Raw genomic sequence first — 19,546 nt, 5'->3', positions numbered from 1 at the left:
GACAGCAACTCTCTACTAACCCTGGAGCTGCAATCCTCCTGTCCACACCCTTCCATGCCCACCCCCAGCATGGACTTACAAGCATGAAGATAACCCATGTTGGGCTTTTGATGTGGGTTCTGGAGATTTGAATTCAGGTTCACACTGGCACAGCACGGGATCCCACCCACTAAGCCATCTCCACAGTCCACAATACCGCAACTTTTGATACCCAAAGATGTCCAACCCACACAACCTGATTGTCAAGACAAAGAACAAACCTGTCAACTTTTGACAACCCACACAACCTGATTGTCAAGACAAAGAACAAACCTGTCAACTTTTGACATATGCTTCAATAACCAGACCACTACCTGCTTCCTAGAGGGCCCTTCCTTCACTCCTGAAAACAAGTAACCGAAGAGCTAAATCCAAGTTGGAAAGAGTGTTTGGTTAGCACTTAACCAGAAACTGAGGTTTCACATTAGGGCCTTGGCCAATACAGTATTTGGGTAGAAAAGCACAATCTTTTCACATCCACCACTCCATCTCTGATTACTACATCTGTGAAGGTAGATGCTGTCATCTACATTTTACAGGTAAGAAAATACTGAGAGGAACAAAATGGTCCATTCATTAATTCAACAAATAATAAGAAGATAAATGCCAAGTAACACAACTCCAGTTTTCTGACCCTCGGCCCAATGCTGTTTACTATAAACCACTGGCTTTTCAAAAGTCTATTTTGAAAAAATAGACTTCCCAGAACCTAGACTACTCACATTTGCCAGAGGTGGAGATTATATTTTGATTGTTGTAACACCGAAAGTTGTTGTGCTAATTAACAGGGTCCCCATTCTTCTATACACTCCATGCAAATGTCAATATGGTGGCATGTTAGCAATAATCAAAATAAATTAGAAGACAGCTCTGCTGATTTTCCACTGGCTACATTTCCATTTCTTTGAAGAGACTCAAGGGGAAATGCTCCTCTCATTGACAACACACTTAAGGATTTGCATTTGTTGATCTCCTTATAATTTCCAAGCCAGGCAGTGGCGGCAGCACATGCCTTTAATCCCAACCAACACGGCCTGTTCTGTCAGCCTCAGATCACCAGGAAAGCTGAGTAACAGCACCAGTGTGAACACAGGGGCTGTCTAGTGAGGCCAAAGACCAGGTCTTAGCAGCCAGCACTGAAGCCAACATCCAGAAACAAGGAATGCACACCTCTAACCTGCCCAACAGCTGTCACTTCATGTAGTTTACTTCAATGCCAAAGTCAAGGCCCAAGTGCCAGACATTTGAGATATGGAAATGCTTTTATTTCCAAAACTGTATTTTGGGATAGTTTATAAACTTCAAGCACTGTCCAACTCAGAAAAATCTCATTTATATATTTTCACCCTATCTCATTCTAAAGGGCTGAAAGGACTGAAACTACACAGGTGTGTTACTTAGCTTAACACAAGAGTCCTTGGAAGAGGAACCTCAATTTTAAAAACGCCTCTAAGCCAGAGGTGGAGGCATAAATACTTACAGGCACAGGCAGGAGTATCTCTGTGAATTCAAGGCCAACCTGGTCTACAGAGTGAGTCCCAGATTAGTCAAAGGTACATAGTAGGAGGGTGGGAGAGGGAGAGACGGAGAAAGAGAGAAAATGTCTCCATCAATTGTGCGTGTTTATGAATGGATGCCACATGTGTTTGAGTGTCTGCAGCCTGGAGAGGTCGGATGAGGGTGTAGATCCCCTAGAGTTGTAGCTACATGCAGATGTGAGCCACCCAACGTGGGTGCTAGGAACCAAATTCAGGCCCTCTGGAAGAACAGAACTTCCAGAACTCTGGAAGAAGTGCTCTTAACCAATTCTCCAGTCCTGTTCAACCTTTCTTCTAAATTAATTAAATAGAACGACTGTATAATCTAGCAATCTCACTTCTGGATATATATCCAAAAGCACTCAAAACAGGATCTTGAGATACTTGAACACAACGTTCATGATGACATCATTCACAACAGCTAAGAGGAAGCAGCACAATGTCTTCAATGGTAGGGTATACAAGTAAGTTATGTACTAAGAGTTCTCCAGAGAAACACAACCAGTGTGTTTGAGTGTGTGTGTGTTGCATGTGCACGCACACGCTCCTGTATATGTGTGTGGGAGATTAAGAGAATTGGGGCTAGAGAGATGGTCCAGCAATTAAGAGCACTTGCTGCTATTGCAGAGGACCTGGGTTCAGTTCCTAGCACCTCCATGGCAGCTCATAACACCCATGACTCCAGTACCAGATCTGATGCCTCTTCTGACATCCTTGGGCTCCTGCACACAGGTAGTACACATACATATACTCAGGCAGAAAAGCACATGCATGCACGCGCACGCACACACACACACACACACAATAAAATGCATAATTTTTTAAAGAGAGGCACTGGAGACATGGCTCAGCAGTTGAGAGCATGGGTGCCCTTCCAAAAGACCAAGGTTCAAATTCCAGCACCCACAAGGCAGTTCATAGCTGTCTGTAACTCCAGTTCCAGAGGATCGGATGCTCTCTTCTGGCCTCCATGGGTACTGCACACACATGATATAGAGAACACATGCAAGCAAAACACCCATACACATAATATAAAAATAAAATGGGGGAAAAAAAACTTTAAAAACAAATCCATGAGAGTGGAGAGATGGCTCAGTGGTTAAGAGCATACGCTGCTCTGCAGAGGATCAGAGTTCTCAACACTCACCTTGGGCAGCTTACAACTGCTTGTCATTGCAGCTCCAGGGATGAGGCTCTTTAGATAGTTATTTTTGTTTTTTTTTTCTTTGAGATTTATTTACGTATTTTATGTATATGAATGTTCTGTCTGCATGACATCAGGAGAGGGCACCAGATCTCATCATAGATGGTTGCAAGCCACTATGTGGTTGCTGGGAATTGAACTCAGGACCTCTAGAAGAGCGCTAAAGAGTTCTTAACCACTGAGCCATCTTTCCAACCCCTATTTTTTTTTTCAAGACACAGTTTCTGTGTAGCCCTGGCAGTCCTGTAACTGGATTTGTAGCCCAGGTTGTCCTCGAACTGAAGAGATCCTCCTGCCTCTGCCACCTGAGTGCCGAGATTAAAAGTATGCACCACCAACTGCCCAGTCTGAGGTTCTCCTGATTGACTCTAAGGACATCTGAAGACACACACACACACACACACACACACACAATTTAAAATTAAATGTTTTTGTTTTTTTTTTAATGATCTCTGTCCCAGTTAGTTTTACCTGTCAATGACACACTGTAATCATCTGAGAGGAAGTTAAATGAAGAGTTCCCTAGACCAAACTGGTGTGTGGGCGTGTCTTTGGGAGTTTGTCTTGGTTTGCTAATGACAAGCAGGTGCCCTTGGCAGTATGAGAAAGCCAGCTAAGCATGACCATGGGGGCAAGTCAGTAAGCAGCATTCCTCCATGGTTTTCCCTTGAAGTTTCTTGCTGAATTCCTGCCCGACTTCCCTGAATGACAGGCAGCAGAGTGTAAGCTGAAATAAATCCCTTCCTCCCTAGGTTGCTTTTGATCAGAGTGGTTTATCACAGCAACAGAAAGAATATACTAAACAGATGAAGCAAGTGAACTCAAATCTGGATAAGGAATCATCAACTCAGATGAAAACTTCAGCCAGAGAAGGATAGAGGAGGGTGGATTGACTGATTAGTTGATTGATTGATGGACTGAATGATTCTGAAGGACACAAAAAAACAGATTTCACTGGGTGGTGGTGGCATACACCTTTAATCCCAGCACTCAGGCAGCAGAAGCAAACAGAGACCTGTGAGTTCAAGGCCAGCCTGGTCTACAAAGGGAGTTCCAGGACAGCCACAGCTATGCAGAGAAACACTGTCTCAAAAAAAAAAAACAGTAACCAAAAAACAAAACAAAACAAAACAAAAAACTCAGAAATCTCAGAAATGAAAAGCTCCATAAATCAAATAACTCACCAAGAGAACTGGTGGACAGAGTCTCAGGGGGTGAAGGGTAAGGAGTTACTTACTAATTGAGATTGAAATATAAGTGGACGGAACACTATGACCACAACATTCAGATCTCTAGGACAATGACTTAAGATCAAACCCATGAACCAGAACCTGTGGTGCAGAAAAGGGAACCAAGGTAGACTGAAGGCATAGAAAGCCAACAGAAGATGGGCATGGTGCTTCATGCTTACAGTCCCGGCACACAGCAGGCAGAGGAAGGAAGACTATCGTAAGTTCAAGACTAACCTGGACCACATAATGTGTTCCAGAACAGTCAAAAAATAGTGTAGGATCCAAAACATTAGAAGGGACCAGGCATGGTCACTCATGCCTTTAGTCCCAGTACTCAGGAGGCAGAGGCAGGAGGATCTCTGAGTTCGAGGTCAACATGGTCTACAGAGCAAGTTCCAGGACAGCCAGGGCTACAGAAAAATCCTGTCTCAAAAACAACAACAACAACAAAAATCAGAGGGGCAGAGGAAGAACAAATCAACACAATAAAATTGTAACAAAAATTTCTCAACTCCAGAGAAATAAATGGACATCCAAGTACCAGAGACAGAATTCCAAATAGCATTACCAAAACAACTTCCCATGGCAATCTCTAGAAGACTGAGTACAAAATGAGAACAGAACACTGAAAGCTTCTTACAGAGGAAAACTTGAAGAAGCCTTACCTGTTGACTCCTCAACAGAAATCCCAAAAGCAGAAGAACCTGCTCAATGTATTTCTGCAAACCAAGACTAGTATGTCCAGCAAACTCATCATTTAAAATCAAGAGAAATATACAACAAGCACAAATTAATTTATGATCACTAAATCACCACTGGAAAGTGGCTTAAAGGAGGAATACTACACAAGGAAGAGGAACAAAATTATACATAATCACGAGAGTTTGGTTAAGAATAATCTGACTAAAAACATAAGGTATAGGAAAGGGCCAGTGGTGCACGCCTTTAATCCTAGCACTGGGAGGCAGAGCAGCAGTTTGAGAGCAGTGAGTTTGAGGGCAGCCTGTCTTGAAAAAAATGAAAAGGAACAAATCCAACAGTATTAACTCTGTAAAGAGTGAACCTCTAACACAAAGAAAGGGAAAATTATTATGCACTTTTCAATAATAACTCTAAATACAATCATACTTCTCCACTTAAAAGACAGACTAGGGGATTTAGCTCAGTGGTAGAGCGCTTGCCTAGCAAGCACAAGGCCCTGGGTTCGGTCCTCAGCTCAAAAAAAAAAAAAAAAAAAAAAAAAAGACAGACTAGCCGACCGGGTTATGAAGAGAACCAGTGTCTGTTGCCTACAAGAAACCTCATCTCACTGGCAAAGATACACAGAATGCAGAGGAAAGGACAGAAAACAATGGTTCGAAGAAACGGAAGCTGAAAGCAGCCAGGGACAGCTATTCTCATAGCCGCTGAAGGAGACTTCAAGTCTAAAGTAGAAGGGGTAGCAGTCATTCCACAGAAATAAAGGGAACAATCCATCAAGAAATTTAACAGTTATGAATAGATATGTACCAAACACTGATGTGCCCAATTTCACAAAGCAAACACTACCAAACTGACAGGAATCAAAGAGTTGTTTCAAAGGAGGAGGAGGAAGAGCAAGCGGGGGGGGGGGGGGGAGGAGAATTTCAAGCCCTAAAACAAAGTAAGAGTCAACTAAGACTACTATGTTCGGCCATGTTAACTGCAGCTCTATTAACAACTAGGAAATGGAAACCACCAAAAGGTCCTTCAATGTTGCTGGAGGGCTTCTCTCCAGGTTCCACCAAGCCCCGCAGTCCCACAATCCACGTATAAAATAATCACTCAGACGCTTATATTACTTATAAACTGTATGGCCGTGGCAGGCTTCTTGCTAACTGTTCTTATATCTTAAATTAACCCATTTCTATAAATCTATACCTTGCCACGTGGCTCGTGGCTTACCGGCATCTTTACATGCTGCTTGTCCTGGCGGTGGCTGGCAGTGTCTCCCCCTCCTTCTTCCTGTTTTCCCAATTCTCCTCTCTCCTTGTCCCACCTATACTTCCTGTCTGGTCACTGGCCATCAGTGTTTTATTTATATAGAGCGATATCCACAGCACTTCAACTGATGGATGGATGGATGACAAAACGTAGAACATGTACACTATGGAATACTAGTCAGCAGTTTAAAAAAAGGAACAGAAAGAAGGAAATCATGAACTTTGTGAGTAAACGGATGAAACTAGCATAGATCATTTTGAGTGAGGGAACTCAGACCCAGAAAGACAAATGCGACATGTTCTCTCTCATCTGATGCTCCTAGCTGTAACTCTTCATGTGAGTACCCGGAGTAACTGTAGAAACCAGGGAAATAAAAAGGGACTACCGTCAAGGTAGGGGTTGGGGAGCAATCGAGGAGATAGCAGCAGGGTACTGGTGATCTGATCAGGGCAATGGGGAAGTGAGGAGCCTCTAACTGGGAGGATATAAATGCAGAAGGGAGGGGCAAAGTAACGATAAGGATGTCTGAAAAAGTCAAAAGCAATCAAGCTATTAACTATTTCTTAAAAATACAATAGTAAATATAACACACCTAAGTCTGTACATAAAAACGCATATACACTTCAAATGAAATGTTCTCATCTGGGCTGATAACACTCCTTCCAAGAGCCAAGGACCACCTACCAAAAACCCCAATATCAGACATAAGAATCCCTCTTTTTGAGTTGTTGGTCAGGGTTGTCCAAGAGACTCCCAAAATATCTAGGCTATTGCTATTACCTTGGCTGGCCCCAGAGGTGGACAGCCAAGTCCCTACTGCGGAAAACACCATGCACCTCAGGCACAGGGGCCATGTAAGCTCCCAGCCAAAGGAGGGAAACAGCCACGAGTCCTAGCCAGCTATGACACCTATGGACCACAAGAGCCAGCATCGCAGGACATACCTAAGATGCAATAGAGGCATGCATACTTTGGTAGTAACCCACAGTTCTCTAACTGGACTTAAGAGCTGCTCACCAAGAAGGAGATCATGCTTGGGACTGGAAACCTAGCCAGCTATCCAGGGCTAATGAAGTCATGGATCTTGGTGGTGATCTATAACCATCACACTACCAAACAATCACAGTCCCTAACTATGCTAAGTATTTATCCTTATACCCACAGACAAATGCAGTCCTCACCCTTCATCAAGGAAATTTTTTTGCAATAGAAAACTACAACCAGTCAAAATGCAGAGCTACGGAGCTCAGTCCCAATGAATACATCTACAGAATAACTCTCACACCCAAGTCTCAGATAACATTGCAGAAAAACTGTAAGAGATAGAAGATCGGGAGTTTGCTTTGAGACTCTGTCTCCTAGTAATGTTAGAAGATACACCCATAAAGTCTCACCAACATGACTGCCTAAACATGAGCTAAACAAGGACAATAGTCATGCCAAAGTGGACAAAAGAAAGCCCACAAGGTCTACGAAATCCTAAGAGCAAGAGAAACCATCTTCCCCAGGGAACAGCACACCAATTAGTTATCCAATACCAAATGGTCAGCCTAAAAACATATATACACAAAAAAAAACCAAAACCAAAACCAAAAGCCAGGCAGTGGTGGTGCACATCTTTAATCCTAGCACTGAGGAAGCAAAGGCAGGTGGATTTCTACCAGTTCGAGGCCAGCATGGTCTACAAAGCAAGTTCCAGGGCAGCCAGGGCTACACAGAGAAACCTGGTCAGGGGTGGTGGAGGAGCATACAAGAAACATTATACAGACCGAGCAGGTTATATTTAGGAATACATATGTATATCACATACATGCATGTAATAACACCTAATGAACAAGGCGGCCATGAACTTGAAAGAGAGCAAGGAGTATACAGGGGAAAGGAAAGGGAGAAATTATGTAATTATTGCCCTAGTTAGGGTTACTATTTTTGTGATAAAACACTGTGACCAAAAGCAAGCTGGGGAAAAAAAGGGTCATCACAGTCTATCATCCAGGGAAGTCAGGACAGGAACTCAAACAGGACAGGAACCTGGAGGCAGGAGCTGATGCCCAGGCATGAAGGGGTGCTGCTTACTGGCTTGTTCTTCCTGACATGCTCTGCCTGTTTTCTTATAGAACCCAGGACCACAAACCCAGGGATGTCAGGACCAGACAAATAGAGAAATGCTGGAGCTAACTGACATTATAACCAAATGGACCTAACAGGTACTTACAGAACATTCCACCCAAACAAAAAAGAACAGACCTTCTGGGCACCTCATGGAACTTTCTCCAAAACTGACCACATACTCAGATATAAAGCAAGTCTCAACAGATACAAGAAAACTGAAATAATATCCTGCATCCCATCTGACCAGCACGCATCAAAGCTGGATATCAACAACTGAAACAACTCATGGAAACTCAATAACTCAATACTGAATGAAAATGAATATATAACATCCCCCAAACTTATGGGACTCAAGGAAGGCAGTTCTAACAGGCAAATTCATAGCACTAAGTGCCTACATTAAAAAAATAAAATAAGGGGGCTGGAGAGATGTCTCAGAGGTTAAGAGCACCGACTGCTCTTCCAGAGGTCCTGAGTTCAATCCCCAGCAACCACATGGTGGCTCACAACCATCTGTGATGAGATCTGGTGCCCTCTTCTGGCCTGCAGGCATACATGCAGACAGAACACTGTATACATAATAAATAAATAAATCTTAAAAAAATAAATAAATAAAATAGACAGATCTCATACTAGTAACTCAATACCTGAACGCTCTAGAAAAGTGGTTCTCAACCCGTGGGTCGTGACCCATGGGGGGGGTCACATATCAGATATTTACATTGCAATTCATACAAGTAGCAAAATTATAGTTATGATGTAGCAACGAAGTAATTTTATGGTTGGGGGCCAGCACAATATGAGGAACTGTGTTAAAGTGTCGCAACCTTCGGAAGGTTGAGAACCACTGCTGTAGAACACAAAGAAGAAATCACACCCAAAGGAGAAGAAGTTAAGAAATAATCACACTCAGGGCTGCAATCAATAAAACAGAAGCAAACAAAAAAACAAAATCACACACACACAAAAAAAAAATTAGTAAAACAAGGAATTGGTTCTTTGGTAAAACCAGTAAGACTGACAAATGCTTATCCAAATTACCTAAAAAGTGGAAGGAAAATATCCAAATCAACAAAACTAGAAATGAAAAGGGGGACATAACAACAGACACTGAAGAAATCCAGAGAATCAAAAAGACATACTTTACAAACCAATACTATACCAAATCGTAAAATCTAATAAAAGAAATGGATAATTTTCTCAATACATACTACTCACTAAAGTTAAATCAAGATCAGATAAGCGATTTAAAGAGATCTACAATCCCTAGTGAAACAGAAGCAGTCATTAAAAGTATCCTAACAAAATAAAAGCCCAGGACCAGAAAGGAATGTTTCAGTGCAGAACTCTATCAGACTTTCAAAGAAGAGTTAATGCCTGGGAGTTAATTACAGTCCTTAGCTCTACCAGATGAACTATTGGAGGAGGAGTTAATGCCAACACTCTCCAAATTATTCCATAAAATAGAAAGAGAAGGAACACTGCCCAATTCTTTTTACAAGGCCACAGTTACCCTGATATCCAAACCACATAAAGGCCCAACAAAGAAAGAGAATTACAGACCAATTTTTCTTATAAACATAGATGTAAAATTTCTCAATACAATACTTGCAAACAGAATCCAAGAACACATCAAAAAGATCATCCACCATGATCAAGTAGGCTTCATTCCAGAGATGCAGGGATGGTTAATCATACAGAAATTGATGAATGCCCACTATATAAACAAATTGAAAGGAAAAAAAAAACAAAAACAAAAACACATGATCATCTCATTAGATGCAGGAAAGGCTTTTGACAAAAATCCAATACCCCTTCATGATAAAAGTCCTGGAGAGATTAGGGATACAAGGAACATACTAAACATAATAAAGGCAATTTACAGCAAGCCCATAGCCAACATCGAATTAAACAGAGAGAAACCCACAACAATTCCACTAAAATAAGGAACAAGACAAGGTTGTCCACTTTCTCTATTCCTCTTCAATATAGTACTTGAAGTTTTAGCTAAAGCACTAAGACAACTGAAGGAGATCAAGGGGATACAAGTTGGAAAGGAAGAAGTTAAAATATATTTATCTGTAGATGATATGATAGCATATTTAGTGACCCTAAAAAAATTTCACCAAGAAACTCCTTGGTGTTAAACAATAGCTGTTAAACACTTTCAGCATAGTAGCTGGATACAAAACTAAGTAACAAAAATCAGCAGCCCTCTTATATACAAAAGACAAACAGATTGAGAATGAAATAAGAGAAACAACACCTTTCATAATAGCCTCAAATAATATAAAGTATCTTGGGTTAACTTATATGATTAAAAAATTCAGCCGGGCGCCACGCACAGAGGCTGGCAGATATCTGAATTTGAGGCCAGCATGGTCTACAAAGCAAGTTCCAGAACAGCTAGGGCCTTTACATAGAGAAACCCTATCTTGGGGAAAAAAAAAAAAAAAAAAAAAAAAAAAAAAAACAAGTCATTGAAGAAATTAATTGAAGATGATTTCAGAAAATAGAAAGATCAGGGCTAGAGATGGCTCAGAGGTTAAAAGCACTGGATGCTCTTCCAGAGGTCCTGAGTTCAATTCCCAGGTAGCTCACAACCACCTACAATGAGATCTAGTGCCCTCTTCTGACACGCAGGTATACATGCAGAATACCACACACATCATAAATAAATAAAGCTTAAAAAGAAAATAGAAATGCTCATGCTCATGGATTGGTAGAATTAATATAGAAAAAAACAGCCATCATATCAAAAGCAATCTACAAATTTAATGCAATCCTCTGTCAAAATTACAACACAATTCTTGAAAGATCTTGCAAGAAAAATTTGTAGCTTCCTATGGAAAAACCCTGGATAGCTAAAACAATCCTGAATAATAAAAGGTATCTGGAAAAAACACAGTATCTTCAACAAAAGGTGCTGGTCAAACTGGATGTCAGATGAAGAAGAATGCTAATAGATCCTTTTATCACCCAGGACAAAACTCAACTCCAGATGGATCAAAGACCTCAACATAAAACCAGATGCACTAGGCTGGAGAGATGGCTCAGTGGTGAAGAGCACTGACTGCTCTTCCAGAGGTCCTAAGTTCAATTCCCAGCTCATAAACACCTGTAATAAGATCTGGTGCCCTCTTCTGGCCTGCAAGGACACATGCAGATAGAACACGGTATGTATAATAAATAAATAAATAAATAAATAAATAAATAAATAAATAAATAAATAAATAAATAAATAAATAAATAAATCTAAAAAAAAAAAGATGCACTGAGCCTGACAGAAGAGAAAGTGGGAGTAGCCTTGTACTTGCTGGCACAGAGATGACTTTCTGAACAGAATATAGTTAGTACAGGCACTAGGATCTACAATTAATAAATGGGACCTCAGGTAACTGAGAAGCTTCTGCATGGCAAAGGACACTGTCATTCAGACAAAGCAGCAGCCTATGGGAAAAGACTTTTATCAACTACACATCTGACCAGTAGAGAGCTACTATCCAAAACATATAAAGAACTTTAAACAAACAAACTAGTTACCAAGAAAAAAATAACCCAACTTAAAAATGGGGTGCAGATCTAAACAGAATTCTCAATAGAGGGAAATCAAATGGATGAGAAACACTTTGAAAAATGTTCAACATCCTTAGCTATTAGAGAAATACAAATCAAAACTACTTTTGAGATTTAACCTTACACAAGTAAAAATGGCTAAGATCAATCACACAAGTGACAGCTCGTGCTGGCAAGGATGTGGAGCAACAGGAGCACTCCTCCATTGCTAGTGAGGGTGCAAACTTGTACGGCCACTATGGAAATCAGAGTCTGTTGCTCAAGAAGATGAGAATCAATCTACCTCAAGATCCAGCTATACCACCACCTTTGGGTCTTAGCTTGGGTTACTACTGTTATGATGGAACACCAAGACCAAAAGCAATTTAAGGAGGAAAGGGTCTATTTGGCTTATGCTTCCACATCCATAATCCATCACTAAAGGAAATTAAGGCAGGAACTCAAACAGGGTGGGAATCTGGAGGCAGGAGCTGATTCGGAGGTCATTGAGAGGTGCTGCTTACTGGCTTGATCTCCATGGCTTGCTCTGCCTGCTTTCTTATGGAACCCAGGACCACATGCCCAGGGTTGACCCCACCCACAATGAGATGGGCCCTCCCACATCAATCATTAATTAAGAAAATGCTCTTCAGGCTTACCTACAGCTCCACCTTATAGAGGCATTTTCTCAATTGGGGTTCCCTCCTCTCAGATAACTCTATCTTGTGTCAAATTGACATAAAATTAGCCAGCACAGACATAGACCCAAAGGATGCTTCATCTTAACACAGAGACACGTACCTAACTATGTTCATTGCTACTCTATTCATAACAGCCAGAAATTAGAAACAACCTAAATGTCCCTCATTATTCAGAGAAATGAATAAGAACCTGGCGGTGGTGTATGCCTTTTAGCACTCAGGAGGCAGAGGCAAGCAGACCTCTGAGTTCAAGGCCAGCTTGGTTTACAGAGTGAGTTCCAGGACAGCCAAGACTACATAGAGAAATCCTGTCTAGAAGAGCCAAAAACAAAGAATGGAGGGCCAGGCAGTGATGGTACATGCCTTTAATCTCAGCACTCAGGAAGCAGAGCCAGGCAGATCTCTGAGTTCGAGGCCAGCCTAGTCTACAGAGTAAGATCTAGCTAGGACAGACACCAAAACTATGCAGAGAAACCCTGTCTCAAAAAACAAAAACAAGCCGGGCGTTGGTGGCGCACGCCTTTAATCCCAGCACTCGGGAGGCAGAGCCAGGGGGATCTCTGTGAGTTCGAGGCCAGCCTGGGCTACCAAGTGAGCTCCAGGAAAGGCGCAAAGCTACACAGAGAAACCCTGTCTCGAAAAAACCAAAACAAAACAAAACAAAACAAAAACAAAAACAAAACAATGGATAAGGAAGTGCTGTATAGTTACAAAATGGAATTTAAGATGTTTTTTTAAAAAATGACATCATGAATTTTGCAAGTAAATTGATAGAACTAGAAAAAAAAATCATTCTGAGTGAGGTATCCCAGATCCAGAAAGACAAATATGGTATGTATCCACTTACATGTGGATATTAGCTGTTAAGTCAAAAATAACCTGGCTACAATCTGTAGGATCACAGAGATTAGACATAGAGACTAGGGAATACAGATAGATCTCATTAGGAAAGGGAAATAGGATGATTATATGGATGGATAGGGAGGAGCTGGGATGGGAGATCAAGGGGATCAGGAGGGGGATGAGGGAGGGAATACCGGAAGAGACAGCTAAAATTCAGGACCATTTGAGGGGTAGTATAAAAACCAAATACAGCAGAGGCTTTCCAAAATATATGCACACATGAAGGTGATCTAAATGAAAGCACCAAAGAATGGGGGAGACAGAGCCCCAACTGGACATCCTTGTCACCAAATGAAGCTTCCAGTACCGGGACTGGGTTATTTATATCTAACTGATTTGTTGGCCAAAGGAGTCGAATGCCTACATTCTAGTGTCTTTGGTACAGGAAGGTACTCTGCACTTTACCAAAAGAAAAACATAAACACCAAACCAGCCACAAACCCTTTGATCTACAATGGTGTCCTGCCTGCAAGACACACTACTTCAATGGTGGCACAAAGCTTGTGGGAGTAACCAACCACTATCCGATTTGACTTAAGAACCACTCCACAAGATGAACCCATAACCAACATTGCTTGGGTGATCAAGAACCAAACTACATAGACCAGGGACCTAGGGTATAATCAAATACTGTGGGTCTAAAAAGAAAAAAAAAAAAAAAATTAGCAATAAAATGACTCCTAGTGACATTCTGCTATACTCAAAGATCAGTGCCTTGCTCAGCCATCATCAGGGAAGCTTCCTCCTGCAGCAGATGGGAACAAACACAGAGATCCACAGCCAGGCATTATACAGAATGAGAGACTGTGGAATACTCAGCCCTAAATGGGATGTCTGCATCAACTTCCTCCTCTCAGAGTTCAGGGAACCCCTAGAAAGAGGAGGACGGGATGGAGGACATCAGGAGAACAAGTCCCTCTAAATCAACATGGGCAAAGCTCATATGAACTCACAGAAACTGAAGTAGTATGCTCGGGCCTGCACGGGTCTGCACCAGGTCCTCTGCATATATATTATGGCTTCCAGTTTAGTGTTTTTATGAGATTCCTGACTGTGAATGAGTGGGTCTCTGATTCTTGTGCCTTTTCTTGGGCTCTTTTCCTTCTGACTGGAGCTTGCTTCATACCGCACAACACAGGGTTGTGGATATATTTACAAAGTGTATCTTTCAGCTTCTTGTGAGTATGCAATTTTTCCAAAATTGTTTATTTAAAAACAAAACAAACTGTGTATTGCTTATGCAGCCAGAAAATGAAAAGGATGTCATTTTTCTAATTACATGGACTAAAAATTCAAGTGAAATGAGAAATAACTGTCAAAGTTAAATCTTGATACCTGCACTTCTGTCTTCATCCAATTTTGATATTTTTACCCCAGAGTGCATTAAAAACATAAGACACATTCAAAAAATATTTCGCTTTACCTTTTAGCTACTGAAGATCTTCTATGTCCTACATGGCGCCTGATCAATGAAAACATCTTAAGTCCTGAAAAGATATTTCAACAATTAAATCAGAAGATCAATTTTCACAACATCAATACCAGCAGCAATGCTTGTTTCCAACCCACACTCCCACCCTGCAATTGTCAATTCCAAACACACACAACAAAGAACTAACAATTACAGCCTAGAGACACTTTATGAATTCCATTTCTGTGCAAGAGAAGAGAAATGAGATTGCAGAACAGGACAGAGGAAGTATAAGCTAACAACCACAGTGGCAATGGATAATTTTTAAAACTGGGGGTGCAGCTCACTGGTGGAACACTTGCCTAGCATCACAAGGTCCAGGTTTAAAAAAGACTTAAGAAAACCTGGACTTTATTTCACTGATTTCGGCTCCCCTTTGCTGAGTCTTCTCCCTCAGTGCCACATGCTGCTGGACAAAGGTGACAGAGAAAAGCATGTCACCAAAGCACCATAAAACACCTGTTCTTTAGGGCCAGCAAGGATTTCTCCCCTTAATCAATTGATTTACTAATAAGCCTCCTAAGATGATGAAATGTCTAAGACTAAAAGGTAGAAACAATAAAGCTTGGTAATAAGAAGAAACACTAAGGAACCCTTTCTATTAAAATATACTTCATGTTACCTTGGTTTATTTCTTTTCATGCTAGAGACTGATACTCACGACACACACAACTGTAAGCCCGGCACTTGGGAGACTGAGAGCTCCTTGGTGCTACCTATGGTAGAGTGTTTGCCCAACATGAGAGAAAGCCCGAGTTCAATCCTCGGAATGGGCGAAAGGTGAACTTTATGGAGGTCTCTTTCGGACGTTCACAGTTGTGTGACCACCATAAAAAGAAATGCAATGGCCAGCTCTACTTTTCCCTCTTCTCAGTCCCCAATGACTAAAACTAGTCTGTCTTGAGGAGTTGTCTATTTTGGACATTTCACATAATGGAATCCAAGAGCACATCCTCTTCTCTTATGTCTGGCTTCTTCTACTCAGCACACTTTCAAGTCATCTGCACTATAGAATACAGTACCTTCTTCTTCCTATGGCTGAGGAAGATTTCACTGTTCAGACGGTGACAGGTGCTTGGTTGTTTACACTTTTTGACTATTATGAATAGGGCCTTTAAGAATTCTTGTTTACATGATTTATATGAACCTTTTTTTATTTCTTCTTAAAAAAAAAAAAAAAAAAGACAGGGTTTCTCTGTGTAGCCCTGGCTGTCCTGGAACTCACTCTGTAGACCAGGCTGGCCTCGAACTCACAGAGATCCACTTGCCTCTGCCTCCCGAATGCTGGGATTAAAGGCGTGTGCCACCACTGCCCGGCCAGTAGACTACTCTTAGAGTAACACAGTTATAAATAACTGTATGATGGGGCTAGAGAGATGGCTTCCCAGTCCTCCCAGAGGACCTGAGTTCTATTCCCTCACACCCACGTAGGAAAGCACCAACTGCCTCTAACTCCAGGTTAGAATCTGATCTCCTCTTCAGGCCTCTGTGGGCACCTGCACACATGTGGCATACACGCACAGATACATACACATTAGTAATTTTTTTTTTTTTTTTTTTTTTTTTTTGGTTTTTCGAGACAGGGTTTCTCTGTGTAGCTTTGCGCCTTTCCTGGAACTCGCTTTGGAGACCAGGCTGGCCTCGAACTCACAGAGATCCACCTGGCTCTGCCTCCCAAGTGCTGGGATTAAAGGCGTGTGCCACCACCGCCCGGCACATTAGTAATTTTTAAAAATAACTACATGTTTAAGTTTTTGAGAAAACACCAGGCTTTTTTCCATAGAGGCAGCTCCACTTTACATTTCCAGCAGCAACGTGAGAGGGACCTAACTGTTCCATATCCTTGTCATCTTATCAATTACATCAGAAAAGGTCCATGTATTGTGTTCCTACAAGTCTTATGCTCCCTCACGGTAACAGTATTAGGACACGGGGCCCTTAGCAGGTGGGCAAACGATGCCTAGCACAAGTGCTATGATGGTCAATCTTGACTGCCAGCTTGATGAAACTCAGAATCACCATGGAAACAAATCACTGTGCATGTCTGTAAGGGAGTTTCTAGATTAGATTAAACAGGTGGTTAGAGCCCCTCGGAATGTGGGCAGTACAACACCACTGGCTGGGGTCCTGGAGATTTATTTATTTTTAGTTTTATGTGTATGAGAATTTGACTGCATGTATGAAAATGTACTACACACATGTAATGTCTGTGGAAGACAGAACAGTGTCCCTGAAACTGGAATTACACACAGCTGTGAGCTGCCATGTGGGTGCTAGGAACCAAACCTGGGGACACCTTCTGACCTCTTCAGGCACTGCATGAATGTGGTGCACTCACATACATGCAGGTAAAAACACTCAAATACATAAAAGAAAAATAAAATACTTCAAAAGCATCCAGTGTCACATGGAGCACCTGACAAATATTCACTGAACTGTTCAACAAATGTAGTTTAAGGCAGTAGTAGCTGTAAGCAACTGCAGCTCGGATGGAAAGGGATCCTGGGAGTCAGGAGCCAAGGAGTACCACAAAGTCACCATAAGCGCAGCAGCTTACAGCCCTGACCCCAAGGAATGTTTCCACAATGGAACAGCTCTGCTCTGCTAGGAGAGGGTTTCCGCAGGGGCTTTGCTACAGTTCCGCTCCCTGAAAGATGTTACTTCTCTGCTCTGCTGAAAGGTCTCAACAAAACCTCATTCAAGCGAGGGAGGAATTCAGGAGACTGGCTGCCTCTGCAAACTGTCCCAGCACAGGGCTTATACAGGGCTTCTTGGGGGCGGAATTTTTTCAGGGTGAAGATTTTCAGGGTGGGAATTGATTGGATTTCAATCCCTGAGTTTCGAGAAGCTCAGAGATTGGCTAGATTTTGTACTCGGGGATTAGTTGGTTTTGTACTCCGGGATTGGTTGGTTTTCCTGCCCAGGGATTGGTTGTTGTTTGTTTGTTTGTTTGTTTGTTTGTTTGTTTGTTTTGTTTTTTTCTGACTTGGTTAGGTGCTGAGTGTGTTTCTTTGGCTCTGGTTTCAGGGCTAGGGTGTATTTCTTTGGCTGGCCCTTTTACCCTACAGTAGTAATGTAGTAAAATATGTTGCTACACAGGCAGCCTGTAAAGCTTTCATCAAGGGCAGGCAAGCCTAACCTGTGACCTGGTTAGTCCTCCCTCGGCTTTCACTTGTCTCTGTGGAATAGTGCAGGGCAATCTGACAGCCAGGAGGAAAACGAACGCCTTTAGGCACTTTTCTGAGAAAGCAGCACTGAGCCCTTCTGACCTTTAAAGCTCGAGACAAGACCTGACACGCTCAGCAGCTCACTCTGTCCTTAAATAAAAGACACCAAGCTGTAGAACAGAGCTGTTCTCTTTTCCATACAGGAGAAACCCAGAGAGTCTGCATCGCGCTGTGCGCACTCACTCCTCTTCTGCCGCACTGGACCCGGCAAAAACAAAGTACCACACGCAAGCATCTTTGGGGTAAGCAAGGAAGATCGGGGAGCAAGTATCTTTGGGGGTAAGCAAGGAAGATCGGGGAGCAAGCATCTTTGGGGTAAGCAAGGAAGATCAGGGACTGCTTCCTAGCAAAGGGACCCTGAGCTGAACTTTCAGCAACAACCTCCAAATTGGTAAAAGGACCTAAAATAGGGACAGCCGTGGAGTTCACGGGCTGTGAAGACATCCGTTCAGGCCCTCTGCCTCCATCAGTGTGCCTCCCACACTGTCACAACCTAACGGGCTCCGAGCGGGCTGATGGTGGTCCCTCCCTCCCCCCCCCCCCCACCATCTCTCTGCAGTCGCCACGCCTACTGAACAAAGAAACGCCTCTCCCGCCGCTCACTGCCCAGGTAGGTTACCTGGGAATAAAACTTCAGGGCAAGACTGAAGAAAATGGGAAAGTCGGGAGCAGAGTCTCAACAACAACAACAAATACTGAAGGGAATCAGGTGTGGTGGCTTACATCGTAATTCCAGCCTTCAGGGGACCGTGGCAGGAAGCCTGGGTGTTCAAGACCAGCCTGAGCTACACAGGCTCACACATGGTCGCAAAAACTATGGCGCTCACTGACAGCCTGCCCAGCATGCTGCAAGGCCCTTGCTTTCGATCCCTAGCAGTGTAAAAAGAAAAGTTGGTAAGTGGGACATATTAACTACATTTTTTACTTTTATGTTTCAGAAGATATTATGGAAATACCTGCAAATTTTATTTTTGACAAAGAATTCACATAAATACAGTAAACATAAAGAGCGCCTACAAATTCAGTAATAAAAGACAATGCAAATAATGCTTTAAATAACAAGCAAAGATCTGTAGTGGTGTGTATACCTGTAATTTGAGACAGGAGGACCCTCCCAAGTTTGAGGCTAGCCCCGGCAGTATTTCATGTCAGCCTCGGCTAGAGAGTAATCCTATCTCCAAAAAACAAAGAGGATTTCACAGACACTCTTTCAACATGTACATGTGACACAAAGCACATGGCAGCTCAGGACCGGTTGTGACTGGAAAGATCAATGTAAAGCAAAACCAAAAGAGGTCATTTCTTTCCTACATAAGGATGCCTACTATTAAAAAAAAAAGTTAGGAATATAAAATGGTAAGGCCATGGTAGAAAAAAATTAACAGAATCACCATTATGATCCAAATAATTCCACATCTTGGTATGCATCCGAAAGAACTGAAAGCAGATCCTTAAAATGTTATGATCGTGGACATACTTGATCATAGCATGCACACCATAACCAAGACCACACACTGCTGGACAGTCAGGATGTGGCATACAAATTCAAAAGACTATAGTCACCAGCTATTCAGGAGGTAAAGGGATTACAAATTCAAAAAC

At 42.1% G+C, this 19,546-nt stretch overlaps 1 protein-coding gene across 12 annotated transcripts in view; it reads right to left on the bottom strand.

Annotated features, from left to right (window-relative positions):
- Positions 1-19,546, bottom strand: part of LOC107402604 (nuclear receptor coactivator 5-like) — an 86,047-nt gene that overhangs the window by 39,032 nt on the left and 27,469 nt on the right. For all 12 annotated transcript variants that reach the window (XM_076571760.1, XM_076571764.1, XM_076571758.1 and 9 more), the window contains one exon: positions 14,670-14,733. In XM_076571760.1, the coding sequence (XP_076427875.1) occupies positions 14,670-14,725 (56 nt within the window). In that variant the 5' untranslated portion in view covers positions 14,726-14,733. The remainder of the gene's footprint in view (positions 1-14,669; positions 14,734-19,546) is intronic.

Source organism: Peromyscus maniculatus, chromosome 5 (genome assembly GCF_049852395.1).
Source record: "Peromyscus maniculatus bairdii isolate BWxNUB_F1_BW_parent chromosome 5, HU_Pman_BW_mat_3.1, whole genome shotgun sequence".
NCBI lineage: Eukaryota > Metazoa > Chordata > Mammalia > Rodentia > Cricetidae > Peromyscus > Peromyscus maniculatus.
Note: the sequence above shows the minus strand (reverse complement) of the source record. Positions and strands in the feature narration are given on the sequence as shown.